Source organism: Haliaeetus albicilla, chromosome 8 (assembly GCF_947461875.1).
Source record: "Haliaeetus albicilla chromosome 8, bHalAlb1.1, whole genome shotgun sequence".
NCBI lineage: Eukaryota > Metazoa > Chordata > Aves > Accipitriformes > Accipitridae > Haliaeetus > Haliaeetus albicilla.
In genome coordinates this window covers 6054043-6070636 of record NC_091490.1, presented here as the reverse complement: position 1 = coordinate 6070636, position 16594 = coordinate 6054043, and the positions used below count along the sequence as shown (strand labels likewise).

General features: G+C 37.1%; 1 protein-coding gene across 2 annotated transcripts in view; it reads right to left on the bottom strand.

Moving 5' to 3' along the window:
• The window catches only part of USP24 (ubiquitin specific peptidase 24), a 65841-nt gene that overhangs the window by 35289 nt on the left and 13958 nt on the right, over positions 1 to 16594 (bottom strand). The window contains exons 3-21 of one of the 2 annotated variants that reach the window (XM_069788655.1): positions 16483 to 16550; positions 14906 to 15049; positions 14208 to 14330; positions 13298 to 13333; positions 12643 to 12708; positions 11097 to 11162; positions 10219 to 10293; positions 9285 to 9443; positions 7847 to 7961; positions 7209 to 7312; positions 5907 to 6014; positions 5313 to 5408; positions 5049 to 5210; positions 3771 to 3815; positions 3094 to 3201; positions 2259 to 2408; positions 1351 to 1482; positions 714 to 825; positions 384 to 460 (exon numbers count right to left, since the gene is read on the bottom strand). In XM_069788655.1, the coding sequence (XP_069644756.1) occupies positions 384 to 460; positions 714 to 825; positions 1351 to 1482; positions 2259 to 2408; positions 3094 to 3201; positions 3771 to 3815; positions 5049 to 5210; positions 5313 to 5408; positions 5907 to 6014; positions 7209 to 7312; positions 7847 to 7961; positions 9285 to 9443; positions 10219 to 10293; positions 11097 to 11162; positions 12643 to 12708; positions 13298 to 13333; positions 14208 to 14330; positions 14906 to 15049; positions 16483 to 16550 (1946 nt within the window). The remainder of the gene's footprint in view (positions 1 to 383; positions 461 to 713; positions 826 to 1350; positions 1483 to 2258; positions 2409 to 3093; positions 3202 to 3770; positions 3816 to 5048; positions 5211 to 5312; positions 5409 to 5906; positions 6015 to 7208; positions 7313 to 7846; positions 7962 to 9284; positions 9444 to 10218; positions 10294 to 11096; positions 11163 to 12642; positions 12709 to 13297; positions 13334 to 14207; positions 14331 to 14905; positions 15050 to 16482; positions 16551 to 16594) is intronic. The other variant, XM_069788656.1, reaches the window with a different exon arrangement.

The following is a 16594-nucleotide window of genomic DNA, read 5'->3' as shown; positions in this document are numbered from 1 at the left end:
ATTTTAATATTATAAGCCTAAATGTCTTGTAAAGAAGAAGAAGGAAAAAAAAAAAAAAAAAAGTAACATTTCCCTGCTAGGGAGAATCAAAAAATGCACACTAGAATTCATGATTATTAATAAAGAAGTAGCTCACTCACTCCTCCTGCAAAGCTTTAGAAGCTACATACCAGCTTCCAGCTACCAATTGCTGAATTTTAACTGTCATAATTCTGGACTTTTAGCTTCAGAATTTAACAATGTTAAAGCTAGAAGGATGATCTGCATATTAAATACAAACAGGACCATGTCAAACAGGCACTAAAGAATCCTTGCCTTGTCTCATCTCCCATCCCCAAGATGCCACAGGTAGTATATAAGAATGAACTTGCCAGAACACTCACCAATTGAGTTCCTTGCCTCTTTAGTCGATGGTCACACAGGTTCACATTTTCAAAGAAAGTCTTAAATAAACTAAAACCTGAAAGTGAAAAAAGGTGCAAGCTTTTTATTCAGGTCAGGCTAAGTTTCTATGCTTTTTTTAAAAAATGAAGATATCAAATACAGGAGACAACTTTTTCCCTCTTCAACTATTGAAACTCAAAATGATAGGAAAAGACCACTTGATTATATTGATTTATGGAACTGTTTGGATATTTAATTTGAAGGCTTAGGAAGCAGATTTCTGATATATATTTCAGAAACAAATCTGTTGACCAAAACCATTTTCTTACCATTCATAGTAATTTCATATGACTCCAGTTTAAGAATTTTCTCTTTGAAGAGCTGTTGCTGTACATCACTCTCTAGATCATGCTGTCCTTTTGTAAACCACTCAAAGCACATCTGTGAATGAAAGGCAGATGTATTTTTACCCCATTGTCAGGGCAAATAGTTTTATATAGCATTGGCAAACTATGTCAGATACTGTAGTAACTCATCTTACAGAAGTTTTATCTACAGCAAGAGGTTCAAAATCTAATCTCCTAGTAACCTCACATATTATACAGCCTGTATTGCAGCATTAGGGTACTGCACTTTCATAGTTATCTTTCACCCAAATAATGCTGAATGTCTCTTTTATGACTCCACAAACTTGCACCTACCCCTTTTGAAACCAGTATCCATAAACCTGCAACTAATCTCCTGGCCAACATTCCTCCTTCAGTCAGGTTTAATGTTAAAAGAGCATCCTAGTCATAAACGAACATGTAACAGTGGCTCCATTAGCTTACACAAAGCTTATAAATGCCTTATGAGTTTGTGCTTGCTACTTAATGTTTCACATGTCTCAACAAACACACGTGCTATTCATAATCCATTAAGATTCACTCTGCAACCACAGACACCAACTTTTCAAGTTTTTCTTACCTCTCGATCTAACTCACAAACATCCTGGCCAGTTACAAGGCATTCCCAGATCTCCCTGGCACGATTCCAACCCAAATAAAGGGTGGCTTCTTGCAGAAAAAATGCCAAAAATTTTAGATGTGCCTCCAAATACTGAGAAAGAGGAAACAAAAAAACTCAAGCTTAAGACTTTTCTTTCTGAAGCAAGAACTCTGAGCATTCTTTTTATTTTTTGCAAACTTAGTTGTCAAATAACAGTACACTTTGCAAAGCTTGGAAAACAGAAATTGTTTCTGCAGTGAAATTTATTTCTATTTTACACAGTTTTTAACATTACTTCTTTTTGATTACCTTTCTGAAAAGAAACATTAAAGTCCCCTTGGATTTGCGATTACTTTCCTGATATTGATATTATTTGACACTAGTTATTAAGTCATGAATAGTGTGGAAAAATAATTATCAAAAGCTCAGCAACAAACTGTTACAAGCTATCTGTACGTGTGGCTTCCATGTCCTAACTAGTAAATCTGTTTCAGGTTTCAAGAGCTTCACACCAAATTCAAAGGTATAGTCTCTACAAGGGTAGCTGAAGTGAAGCTGGTAGAGAAGCTGAAGATGCACAAGCTTGGAGACAGGAGGTCCTGAGGTGGAGAAATCTAGCTCTCAACCAGTTAAAGACTTTGCCAAGAAACTTGTAGATTGTGATGTTTGCCCACGCTTGCTCTATAATATAGTAACAAGGCTACAACAAGCCCTGATAGGTAAGTGTCAGAACTATAAAAAAAAACAAGTGTAATTATTCACCAGAGAGAACACACATACCAGTGAATTCCAAAAAATGAAACATTACCTAATCTTACGCAACTTGGTCAGTAATACACTACATGTTTTCAAAAACCTAAGGTAGTAAGAAATTCAGGGTTCAGTACCTCCCGGTAAGTGTATCGGCCATCCACTAACGTTGCTCCAACAAGCCCTCCTGGACCCGCCACAGATGCAGCCAAACGGTGGCATGATATTAAGCTTCCTGTCACCAACTTCACTATTTCAAAGTTTTTCTTTAGATCTTGAATAATGCTCTTGGCAAAAAAAAACAAACAAAAAAACCCCCAAAACAAAAAACAAAAAACCAAAAAAACCCACAAAACATTGAGAGAAGAGATTTTTAAGAAAATACATGAACAGGCACATGCACACAACAGTCTGCTCTTCTACAGACATGTGTCTTATCAGAAGGAGTATCGTTCCCCCCTCACCAGTCAGCTGTATCCCTTCCAAGCATCCAAAGCCCCCTGACACTAGCGTTTTCAGCGTGTGCTGAAATACACGTGCTGCAGATTGCAAACAAAGTCCCACACCTCCACTCAGCCACTGTATAACACATGTGACTTGCTGATATTTTAGTCTGTTTTCCAAGAGTCAATGTCAATTCAATTACAAAGCAGCTGGTCTAAACATTAGCCATTGTTCATTTCTTAACAGAGCCTGTTAATTATTCTACAAAAAGCTGAGAGTAAAATAAATTAGTCCTGACACAGCAAACAGATTTATACATACATATGCATGCACACACAAATGGACGGCACACAACACAGCATCTCTACTTGAACAGTTTGTTTATGCTACATCACTAAACTGTACTTGTCAAAATGTTTTTTAGTATTTTATTTCCTCACTTCTAAATTCAAACTTCCATGTTCTACAGAAGCAGAGCCACACAGACGTAACAAAGGCTTCAAAAATCATCTCAGCATATATTCTTACCTTGTCTTGTTTTTGGTAAGTTTGCTTAATAAATGAACGCGTGATTTCATGGAGCTGACGTAATGCTGGCACCACCCACACAAATTGAGGATTATTGTGCTGGGATGACTAGTAGTAGGAAAGGTAAAAAAAATTACACATGTGTACATGCTCAACAACTGATTAAGTTTCCTCTTAGACTCCTAGAAGCCTAACAACTTCTATTAATGCCGCTGTTTCAAAACAACAGCTACTAGCTCTGAAGGCTTCAGTTACTTGTTCCTGGTTCCTTTCCAAACACACACAAGGTGCCCTTCACTTTCTACAAGAAGTCCTTTGACACACATATATGCCATTTTGCTATCTTTATTATTAAGCCCAAAGTACCACCTCCTTGCTAGAGAGCATGCAAATTAAGTAGACAAAAAGAACTCAGTTGCACCAGGGAGAGATGATAACCACCACCTTTCCTCAATTATGGGAGATGAAGCAGGCCTGTTAGGGCATAAAAGGGCAAATCCAGTCAAATGTTATTTATTGCTGAAGCAAGAATAATAGAAGAACCAACCTGAAATACTACTGAGGGTTAAGAGATCAGAAGAAATTTCTGATTGGTGCTGCGAGGAGCCCTCTGATAGGAAGCAAAGGATACTTAAGCTGCATTTTGAAAGAGATCCTACAAAGAATAACCCTCCTACCTCATTGTTAGAACTGCTCATCACTTTTCTGGGAGGCTTCATTTTCTGTAAAGTTTGACCACACAAACCAGTACTGAGGTTGCTTGTTCAGAGAAGTGATGTCTGGTTTAAATACTGACAACAACCAATACCACCTACACACTTAGAGAGATTAAAGTAACCTGCCCATAACAGAAAACTCTCCACTGAAGACTCCCTCATGTATTTGAGAATGCTGCCTTAATATTACATTCCCTCCCAGTTTGTCTTCATTTCCCCTAATGAAGGGAAGTAAGAAAATTAGGTATTTTTAGAAGCCTGCTGTATGGTTACCCCAATCCCTTCTAGCCTACAATTATAGCTTTCCACTAGTGTTTCCCACTGCAGCACCCTTATAAAGGTCCTTGCTAGAATGTAATTAAAAAGAATGCAAGAATAGGAAAGCACAAGAGAAGATCCAAAAGAAAAAACTGCAAGTTTTACAGACATTGAGAATTCAAAGTTTGCAATCTGTATTCATAAACACACACACAAATAGTGTGACTGATATTGAGAAGCAACATACTATGCCTTCTAAACAACTAATATCCTCTACAGATGCTGCAACACAGACAAAATCTAATTTATCATGAAAGAAATGAATGAAAAAAGTACAAGCCTTTTTCTTTATTTACAGCATACTTCAGACAAAAAAAAAAAAAAAAAAGACAGGAGCATTCCTGCAGACCTCAAGAAAAACTGCCTGCTATGTGAACAGTACAGGATAGAATATATGCAGTCTTTTAAGCCATGCACATCTCTGCTGCTGCCAGGAAACATCTTAGCACAGGCAGCTGCAGGAATGGCTTCTTTATGTTAGATGAAAAGAGTTTAAGTATTTTATTAAAATACAAAACTACTATGATTTAAATATCGATTTGCATTTTGAGACTTAATGGTCATGCCAGAACACATGCTTAACTCAAAGAAAACTAATCTAGGCTTTCACATGAAAGGGACAGTTAAAATACTGACATACCTTTATAGTGGTTCCATTTGCAAATTCTAACCTTGGGCCCATCCTGGTAGTTTCCCATAAAATGATCACTCCTTGTGCTGAAAATTTGCTTAAAACAAAGGCAAGAGACTTACTTTGAGCCTCATGGTCAACAAACTGGCTCACACAAAGCCTACCCCTCTCATGGACTCCCCAAGGTAAGAACTTACAGATGGGACACGCAATTTGTGCATCTTGAAAGAAAGGGCAACATCAAGGCTAGATAACATTACATTTTTGAAAAGATAAAATAATAAACCAACCCTCTTAATATCCTCTATGCATTTGATGATGTAATTTCTTTTCACTGCCTCTTTCACTGCATAGGCATCACTGAGGATTGTCAGATGTTCCTCCAAGGCCTGCTGAATAAGACTACATGGTAAAGTTGGAAGATGAGCCAGCTCCCAAAGTACCTCCAGAACCTAGAGGAAGAAGTACAAGATCAGTCAGGACCTAGGGAGTACAGAGACTAGCAACCCTACATTCAATAAAGAAAAAAAAATAAATGAAAAACATTCACATGCCTTTCCAGTCGTTGTCTCCACCCGTGCTTCTCGACCAATGCGCCCTATCAGGCTCAACAGCTTCTGTCGCACTCTATCACTCTCTGTCTCCCAGCTCTGCATAACAAAGAAATAACATTCGCTATTAAAGCAGCAAGCACTGTCAGTCTGTTAAGTCTCAAGTGTACACAACAATATAATTTACAATTATGCTACTGCAGGAAAATCAAAAAACAAACAAGTATGTTTCCACCACGCATATTTCCTTATTTTTGTTACTGGGAGTTACAGTACTAATGTGCCCAACTCTTTTTCAAATATAAACTGTCAAGAGATTAAATATAATAATAACATCTCACTTTAAGCACCTTAGCACTGTCTATATAACATACTTAAAATCTAAGTCAATTAGCAATACAGTAACATACCAGGCTTTTGGGTTAACAAAAAAAAAAATCAGTATTAAAAGCGTTATTTTTATAGCCAATGTTATATTTATATATTTATGTAGGAAATATAAACATATTCAAGGCATTTGCCTTTTGGTATGCTGGATGCACACATATGTCTCATCAATTCTCTTCCTAAGGAATGTAAATTCATGTGAAAACTTACCTTTTGGATTAGAACAAATAAATGATTGAGCTGATCAGAGCTAAACTTCACAGCAGCTGCAGCAATAATGGTATGTATGTTTTCAATCACAGTGGACGATTGTCCTGACTGAAAAGAGGAGGAAAAACATGAGAATGTAGGTCTCCCAAATGAGATAGAGAAAAATCTTCATGTAAGCATTATCCTACTAGTCATACTAGTGAGAAAGAATAACAGCTTTTGATATGTTAGAAACACAAGGTAAGAATAACTGTCTCTGCTCCTCGTTTCACTGGCAGAGAGGTCTTTGGAAGTAATTCTAAAGCAGGAAAGAACAAATTAGTCTGCCATTATTACAGCAGCTTCAAGATGCTGCAGTGCCTCATACTGCTGTAAGGTGTGGTACCAGCAATACAAACATCACCATTTTTATTGCTTGGTTAAGTTCATGTGTGGGGTGCTCCATCTCTGACACTCTTTAAGGCTTTACTCAAAAGTAAGCAATACAAAATCTCCTCCCACACTGATGGGAGCACCATGGTAACAACAGCCAGAAAAGGGGAGAAAGTATTGCATTTTATTAAAGAATAAAAGTGAGTGAGCTAGAATCATACTTCAGCTCTACTAAGCATGCAAGACTTGCTACCATGCCCGCACATACTGCGCATCTGACAGCATCCAATGAGGTTAGTCTAAAATTTCAACATTTGGACAGAGAAGAAAACCATTTGCTGCAGCGGAAGATTACATTTCTGGTCAAAATTTCCACATGACATTTGCATTAATCAGTCAAGCCACCTTTCCTACACAGTGATAAGCTGAATATACATAAAGTGAATGTGAAAAGATGACTTGTCAGTCAATTATATGTATGTACAGGAAGTTAAACAGGAATTCATACAGCTTGAGCCCACTGTCTTTAAAGTCACGCTATGAGCTGCATTCAAATTTATACCTCCAGCCATGAAAATTAATATCCTTAGGCATGGTCTTTGGTCTAGACAAACACTCTATCACCTATTTCAGGCTGACAACCTCTTATTCCAAGTCAAATATTTTTGCAGCCCCTTAACACTTGTTGCAAAGAACTGAACTTCAGCATAAGATTTAACAGCTGTGTTACAAGAAATTGCCAGAACACTTGATTTTAAATGGTAAAGAAAGAAGTAGAAGAAAGCCTTTGCATTAATTATACTGTTAAGATCTCAACACCTCCACTTTGCAATAAAGAGATGCATATATTATAAACAAACAAATCCCACCATTAAAATGTTTGCTTTTGTAAGGCAGTCTAAAAGCACCTGCCTGGTCTTGGTTGCTTACCTGAATTCTCCAAATTTTAGTGAGCTCGTCTAAAGATAACTTACTGCCCAGCAGTTCAATAATTCCCTTTATACGATCACAGTATTGCGCTTGGTCTATATTACCTATGAAACAAAGGCAACTAAATTAATATATGTAAACCAGTCTTAAATACATTAAATGCACAAGAATAAACAAGTTCTTTTAAAAGAAGGGAGACAAAGCTATCTTCATTTGAAAGTTCTTTCTCTACCGTTACAGACAAACCTATGAGTCCAAACAAAAAGAACAAGGCTCTTTCCATTTTTTATTTTGTTTTACTTCATACATCTGATAGCAATTCACACCTATAGAACGTTACTACTTGGATGACCCCCCCGCCCCCATTTTCTCTCTTTTCTAGAGGCTAACAATATACAAAGATAAACTGAGAGTAAAAACCCCACATACAGCAGAAGACAGCTGCACAGATGTCAAATAGAGGACTAGATAATAGTTGCAGAATTTGCAGGGTTTTCCTTACTCTATTTTGACAATGACAAAAATCTTGAACTTCTTTGTTAATAGTGTCCTATTAAAATGTATTTAAAGGGACAGATGGAATTTTTAAATTTAAGACATTCAAAGCGCATGCCAAAAGTCTTTGTGAAAGTGCTTACCTTCTAGAGCAATTGACAGAACAGAATTTTCTACTAGCCAGTTTAGTAATCGGTCTGTATCTATTGCATTCTTCACTGACTTGGATACAGTGCTGTCTTCTATTAATTTCGTTACCTAAAAATTGCAAAATGTGAGATTCTAACAATGATTCCCACATGAATTATATAGGCACACAATGAAATCTATTCAAAAGGCTTACTACAAAGCTTAAGTGTGAATCCTGAAGTATTTTGAGCACAGGAGGTGTCTGAGGTTTTTCTGTTTGGTTGGCTGGTGTGGTTTGGTTTTTTTTTTTGCATTTTGTTTTTGTTTGTTTGTTTTTGTTTTTTAATAACCTGTTTAAAGGCAAATTCCTGACCAGAAACACCTTCTTGTCATCAGTCTCTTGATACAGTAGATTCTTATTCTCAGTCTGACACAGAAAAGCTGGCCTGTGCTGCCAGGTATATTTCTACAGATATACCAGAAGTAGGTTATCTCAGGCTTCTGCTTGTTACACACAAATTGGTGTCCTATTTTTTATCCAACATAGAACCGATACAGGCTCCTCACTCTAGGGAGTAAGAGTACATTTCTGCTAAAGCCTTCAAAAGCCACACTTCTGTAACTTCATCAAGGACACACAGCCTTTATGATTCAGAACCAAACAGCAATGAGGTTTAACATCTCAATTTTCCCATAAATAAAGAAGCAAAAAGCACAAAAGAGGGACTCTAAAACACCTTACAATGTCTGCATACTAAAAAAAAAAAAAGCATGTTTTTGGACACTTAAATTGTGCGAGTTCTGGAAGGAAGAGATGAATGAACAACTCTAAACCACAACTCCCATCAAAAATGAACTGTTTTCTTCTACTTAGATGCAAGATTCTAGCACAAAGAGCCCTGGTCCATAAACTCCAGCTCCTAGGCGCTACTACAGTGTCCATGTACAACCGTAATAAAAAAAAATACAGTTACACAGTGTAATGACCAGATATAACTGGACTGGGACACCAGTCTAGGATTATGTCTCATTTGGGTTTTTCTTCCCTTTTCTCTCAATGAGAGGAGGAGAGAAACAGGGTATCCCATAGGATGCTCTGAATTATCAGGGTTATCTCAGAGTGAATATTCAATGAATAGCATAGATCATTGCTTATAAATCAATCTGAAATTGCAGTTCTTGGAAAAGGTTCAAACTATGGCTAGTTGTTGTCTAACTGAAAGGTCACAGTCCTTGCAGTGGCTACTAACGTTACAAATAACTCCTGTCATATTAACTTGTTTTGGTATTTATTACGAACTGAGCTTTGGCTAAGGCAACATAATTTGTCGGGAAATACTGTGCCACCTCTTTTTTTAAGGTTGTGGTTTCGATGGCTTATTAACAACCCATCCCACCTACACACATGCACATGTGCGCGTGCACACACACACACACAAAAAGCAAACCTACTTCTTTGAGGGAATTCATTTTTGCACTGAAGTGAGGAGATTTTAACATGCGCAACAGAATGTCCAGGCGTAAGTCATCTACCGCAGTTACCAAATCAGGTTGGAAGCGCATACACAGCAGTTTGATACCAGACAAGAGCTCAGGGATACTGACTAGTCTCTGTTTAAAACAACAACAACAACAAAAGTCAAATAGAGGCATTGCTATTTTTGCTATTTTGTTTCAGACTTCAATGATTCACAAAGAGTAGGTTTAGTGACCCAATACAGACTGTTTAATCTATGAAATGCAGTACCATGTACATCTGAAGGTATTACTTGTACACTAGAAATTTTAAAACAAAACCTTTGGTTAAAGTGGACTCTCTTGCTACAGATTTGGAACACTAAATCGCTCCTCTGTAGTTACACAACCTATGCACACTTTCCAGTTTACGATTAACAATTTAAGTCTAAGTAAAAAATCAACACTTAAAAAAATCTTATAGAACTGAATGCCAAATTCAGGGTAATACAGGAAGTAGTCACAAGTTACACGGACATTTTATCAACAGTTACCAAATTCTCAGAAGCAAACAGCTAATGCAACAATCATATGCATACTAATTATAATAATTTAACAGACTGCAAGACAGTAAGCATCTTCAAGTCAGTTAGAGGAGTGAGCATTCAGCACATTGCAGAAGGGTACCAACAAAAACATATTTGATAGCAACACCAGCAAAGTATTTTAAAAATGGTCATAACATCAGATATCTACTGAAAAGGGTATTGAATGGAATTGGGCAAATATATTTTGTTCTGTCATTCAGTCAGAATTCATAACAGGCTGTATTTTTGCCAGTGAAAATAAAGCTATTGTTCTAGTTTACATTGCCAGCATTTCCAAGACACACAGTAAGTTCTTCCTAAATATTTAATATATAAAAAATTACCTTGTCTTTCAAGTCCTTTTCTTCTACATTCTGCACATATTTAATCATTTTATGAATGACTGGGTCCAGCATGGGCTAAAGAACATGAGAAAAGGCATGACAATCATTTTATGTTTCCTGAAATCAATTACATTACTCAGAAGATCTGGCTGCAGCAAAATGAAATACATAGCTGAAAACTCACAATTACCTTAGACATAAAGCAATACCTACAACATACATAAAACTATCCTGCTAGGTATGTCCAGAAAAAAGCAATTAGAGTAAGAAGCCATTTCAGACCACCATAATACAGGTTTGCAAAAAAAAGACAGACAGACCAACCAACCTTTCAAAATACATCAGTTATTAGATGCACGTGCCCTTCTGACTCCCTGTGGCTTCTAAACTACCTCCTCTTCAAATAAAGACTTAAAAAAATCAATAGCTTTCGTTAGTGAGTGCAGGTGTGAAGCCTGCAGTACATTTGCATGTACAAATATATCATGGTGAATTTTTTCCTGTACCACAATTTTTCCAGTGTAAGCTCTCATATCCACAGGCTTGATCTCAGCCAGAAAGTTAAACTTAACCCAAAATCCATCCATCGGGCTAGATTCTTCTCCCACATGCTTGACACTGAAGAAGCTTACTAATGGCAGTGGCAAAGCTTCTCACTGTTGCAGATGTCGATACGTGACTACAGATCCCTGTGCTTAGAAAATTAATCTGAACATTGTCTGAGCCCTTTATCCATCACCCTCAGGATGCTCAAAATGGTTCTTGTACTTTATGCAATGTGAGTTTTGAAGGCTTTTCAAATTAGTCACCAGTTTCACACCAACACAGTTGTAATCTAATTTTCAGTCCTTTGATAAGTCATAACAAAGGCTTTTTACCTGTACTACAGAAGAGTTAAGATATTCTGCACAAACTCCAAATGGTTGAACTAATGCAGAGATTGCCTGAAAGAAATACAACAAGTATTTACGTGCATGTATAAGAGATCTTTTCAGAGCTAGTGATCTATACCTTAAAAAGCAAATGAAGGTGAAAAAGTATTATTTCTCTCATATGATAATTTCCAGTCATTTGCTACAAATTGATTTTGGTGTGCAAGTACTTTGCAACAACACATGGTTCAGGAAAGAGATTTACTCTACAGCATACAGTATGTGTTATATATTTTTGCCTGAAACAAAAAATGCCTTTCCAGTTTTCACTGATCTTGGTCCTCTCATCATTCTGTTCAGTCTTCTCTGTCTGATCTTGTTTCAGTCACAGATACAAACAGACGGAAAGGGACAAATCACATTTTGCTTGCTCTCTACGGCAACGAGAAGTGTGAATGCAAGGCTTAAGGTTAAAGCCAGATGACAAATTTCTTTCCCAAAGCATTAAGTGGGAGAAAGCTTTGGTAAATGTGTCTGTCCTATACATGTCAAGATCTCTTCAATGAATGATCTTCAAGTGATATTTATCATCTAGAAGTTAAATGCATAAAGGCATTTGTTTGCTAATAAATAATATAAAAATTGGTTTCTTCTCACACTGAATCAAGAATTGTGAAATTGAGTGTGCACCACTACAGTCAAGGGCCTAAATTAATTGATGCTGACCCAGACTTCCTTCCTAAGCAAGCAGTTATTAATCATTAAAGTCAAAGTTTCTATTGCAGGATCAGGATTTGAATCCGAGTTTTCCTATTGTTCTGTCATGCTCACATATGAACCTATCTCTTTATAAAAAGCAGCAAATATCAATATCCCAAGAAAAGAAGTTTAATTCTCTCCAAATGGCATTTCACTGAAAGCAGACTGATTTTATACTGGGCGACAAGATTCTAAATGACATTGTTGTCCCTTAGCCTCCTTGTTCTTCAAAGCTTTAAAGATTCTGAAGTCTCCTGAATATAGGTTAGGAAGCAAAAACTAAACAAATTAGGCTTTGTCACCAAAAATAGTTTAGCACTGTTGAACCAGTCAGTTTTTAAGACACAGCTCCTGAAAAGTTGCTTAGGATTAGACAGTGTCTGTCTTCCTAAGGATTTTTTTTTTCCTTAAACAATGATTTCTATAATAAATGACAGCAGTCAATTCACTTGCAGCTAAATGCAGCTACGGCTGAAGTAAACAGAAAACCAGGAATGTACTGGTGAATAGACAGTGAAACTAGATTGACTGATGTCTAATAGGAAGACTGAATGTTAGCCAGAAAGGTACACTAACCCTTCCTCTTTTCTGTGAAGTCTCAAAAGCTCTTTAGTTAGGATTCTTATGCATTACCTCATTTGACCTCCAGTCTGACAGCACTTCTCCAGGGCTCTGTGGGAGTGTTGTTCTGGTACCAAAGCAAAGGTAAAACCACTGCCAAAAGGGATGCTACTGGTTCTACATGAAGTATGTAATGGAAAGGGAGAAGTCTCATGACACAAGATGAACTTACCCCAAGTTCAATATCTTCTGAATTGAGTTTGGACTGAATTGCTGAAAAACCACCCAACTCTGCAAACTGAAATAGAATAATCAGTATTATGTTAGTGAACTACAGTATTTTATGTTTTAAATAAGCTGTTATAGAAAATACTCCATTGACAGTTCCTGGGATGCCAACAATATCCTCTACCATGGAACATCACATTCAACATAAGCTTTATGTTCTCATGGAAGTTCAGGGGCACACTGGGGAATGCAATGCAACTATACCTGATACCAGTTTAAACATCAAGCTAGAAACACTGTCTTGGGCAAAAATGGTTATAGGGAAGAAAGCTAGACCACGTATAGCAACAGCTGACCGGCCTGGCACATTTGACTGGGAAACAGCACCGCAGCCTAAGCTGAGTTCCTGACTTCCTCTAATCATAGCTATCATGTTAGGGTAAAGGTGCTCAAGGGAGAAGGCAGCAACTCAAAAAGATGTATTTAGCAAGGCCCCTTCCCTATATATAGGCAGGATCAAAATCTTAAAACTTTTTTTCTGTGGTTGTCAGAAAAGTAAAGAGTGGAAAAACAAGTCTGGAGGGGGAGAAGAAATTATCTCTGAAGACCAATGAATTCAAGTGACAAATAACAATTCTGCTTGCTTTACAGTTACTTACTCTGTTTACCAGATCCACCAGCCACCCATGAGGTTCCTTGAACAATTAAAACATTAACAAATTAGTAGCTGCAACATTAATGCTAAACATTTGTCTTCTGAAAGAGAGATTTGGACAGACATTCAGCCTATTAACCCACACCTCAAATGCACACACTATTATTTCAAAGAAAACAGCAATGTGTTTGTAACAGCTCCTTTAATAAGCGTGTAACTGGAGCTCTGGTTGGTTCTCATTAGCATCACCCTTTTTTGGACTCCGCTTGACATCACTGACCACGTGCTGTGGCAACAGTACACGCTGTGGCTGCTGACTCACAAGCAACTGTATTTATAGCACATTAGCAGTGTGAAACATTACTAAAGAGCCCTTCCCAAACCAGCAGATGTAGAATTTTCTTTCTACGGCCACAAACTTGTCTCCTGAAGGAGAGATCAACTCCACTGATGCTTTTTTAGACCCCACTCATCTGGAACAACTGTGACAAGACAGTGTAAACCTCAAAAACTACCTCCTTACCAGTGTGTCTTACTTGAAGATACCCTATCCTTGACTGTCAGAAAAGCATGAATTCTGTGCTAGAACTGTACAGTTTGAGTTATCCTGGTCATTTCACACTCAACAGCCAAACAGATATCAGTCCTTAGCTACAACAGATCTACCCATCTGACTGTGGTGCTACTTTAGCCATGAAAGTACACCAATTTCTAAATCCAGCCTCTAATAGAGAACTGGGACAATTTGAGAGGACAAATTAATTTATACAGACCAACATGTACTGAAGATCTATTTGCTGTAATTCTTGGTGACACATTTAAGCTTTCTTGTGTTATAAATACTTACTAATCAATCTTTTCTGAAACAAACACATCTACCCTAGAAATAGCTTTTAGGGCATGGCTATGCTCACCTTCTGAAAAGTGGATATGGGCGAGACAGCATGCATGTTCCCCTCCCCGAAGACTTCTGCCCAGTTTCTCTGGCATACCTTCATTCGATTCTTGAAATGATATTCATTGTCGGGGTTAAATGCCTTGAAAGAAAAGCCCATGGCAATGAACAGCGTGGCTTATGCCAGTCTCAAAACTTATCTTGATAATAATTGACTTTTTCAGTTGAGCATTTTCCTGGTTGACAGTTAAAGATCTAGCAAAAAATAAAGTTTAACAGAAGACCCCTGCTCCTGCCTCTCAGTTCTCACTGTAGAAAGCATTCTGAAGCTTCCATTCTGTACAGACAATATCCAATACCCATGCGAGCCAGATAGTCATAAAAGGGGGAAATGAACTCAAAGTATCAGTTTTAAAAAATAAACAGTGACGTGACAGCAGATGTGGTATCAGTTTTAAAAAATAAACACTGAAGTGACAGCAGATGTGGTTTGTTTTTTAGTTTTGGTTTTTTTTTTGAACATGCTAGTTTTCAGAAGTTTTGAACAGCACTCGTGCCTTAGGTATTGCATACTGGATGTTAAAAATCTGCAGCAGGCAATGGCTGCAGATTGTAAGACAATACACTACAGCTTAAATAGTTAGAAAAAGCATCAGCAGCATTAATATGAAAAGCCAAATACCCAAATATTAGAAACTGCATCAGAGAGTCAAATACCATTGTAAGTACACTGAGCAGGCCCACAGGAATAGGATCTTGTTTTACTCTTTCTGCAACTAGGTCCACTAGCAGCATAAGCATGTTGTATATTCCTTCATGGATTTCAGTTCCCCATTTGTGAACAGCACTGGATGTCAACAGCTAAAAAAAAAAATAAAATTTTTTTGAAGTTTGAGCACAATCACACAACAGGAAAAATGTATCAACCCCTGAGACTGTTTTCAGGCCAAATGTTTCCTTAGAGTGTACTAATCACTGTCTGGTGTGTTTTTCAGATGCTCTTCCTGCACTAATGGCTTAAGAGTTAATTAAATTTGTAATTTCATTGAAGAACACCTTAAATCACAGCTTATGACGGAAAATAAAATGTATCAAAGCAAACTGCTTTCCATTTCCATGCATTAGTAAAGACTGTAACCTTTGCAAAGAACAACTAATATGAAACTAATTTGTTTGCAGATTGAACACACAACTATTAAGTCTTTAAGTAGGCGTGCCACAAAGCTGCACTGATTCAGCTGTAATAACCATTTACCAATTCACACAAAGAATATGCACCATGAAGAGAGAGGTATTTAATTCTGCTTTCCCACCTACTGAAACATGTTCTTTAAATCTGGTCTAATCTGGTTGTTTAGAAAGGACACTGAGCTTCCATCTGCAAACTTCATCTAATTTCTGCTAGCTGTGTCTGAATGTAAGCAGTTAAAAAGCTCACTACTTTAAATACAATTACTTTTTGTATCATTAATAGAGTTTCTTGCATCTATTTCAGCAAATTGTAATTCAGCACATTCTGAACTTAGATTTCTACAGACTACCCTTCTGGAGGAGCAATCTACACTGTTCAGTTAATATGCAAAAAATACCAAGTGATTTAAAAGCATTATATGTAAGGTTATTACTCTAATAGCCAAATGGAAAAAGATTTTTTCCCTTAAATTTCTATCTTCCTTAAGTATACTTATATCCTCAGTATTTTAAGATTAGTACTAAGTAACTTTTTAAAAGGTGTAAATATGTTTTTCTACATATGGTCAAAAACTGGGCAAGAAATTTAGGCACTATCAAAAATGGATGGAATAGTGGGAAGTGGAGAAAATTCACAATGACCCAGAGAAGAACAGCCACAGAGGCATATTAGGCATTAAGCACCGAGGGGAAAGACACATTATAAACCTATCATGAAGAGGTAAGAAAGAATTCAGCAATCCTCCAAAGAAGGAGCAGAAAGAATAGAGTTAAAGGAAATCTGATTCTGAACTTGCCACTAATGGCTGTGTCCAAAGATCTTTAAACCTGTCTGTAGGCTTCACTAATTACTACAGAGCTCTTCATTTAAGGGCAGGGGAGGCAGGGGAGCAGAACTGCCCAGAGTTGCAGAACTGGGACTTTGTATGATTTTAAATTTAATTCTATGTATGATTTTAATCTAGGAAAATAATCTGAGTAAGCTTTTAATCTAAAAACACACTCACCAGTTACCACAGTTTCTGAAGTCTGGATTACAAAACACTATTTCTGCCATGAAGAACACAAAGAAACATTGAATTGGTCTACTGTACCCTACTTACCTTTTTAAATGCTTCAGGCATGCATCTGTCCATAAATCTCTTGCAATTCTCATCAGAATCAGAAAGACCTTTACAGAAAGGAGAGTGCTTTTTTAAAGTATTTGAAAAAAAT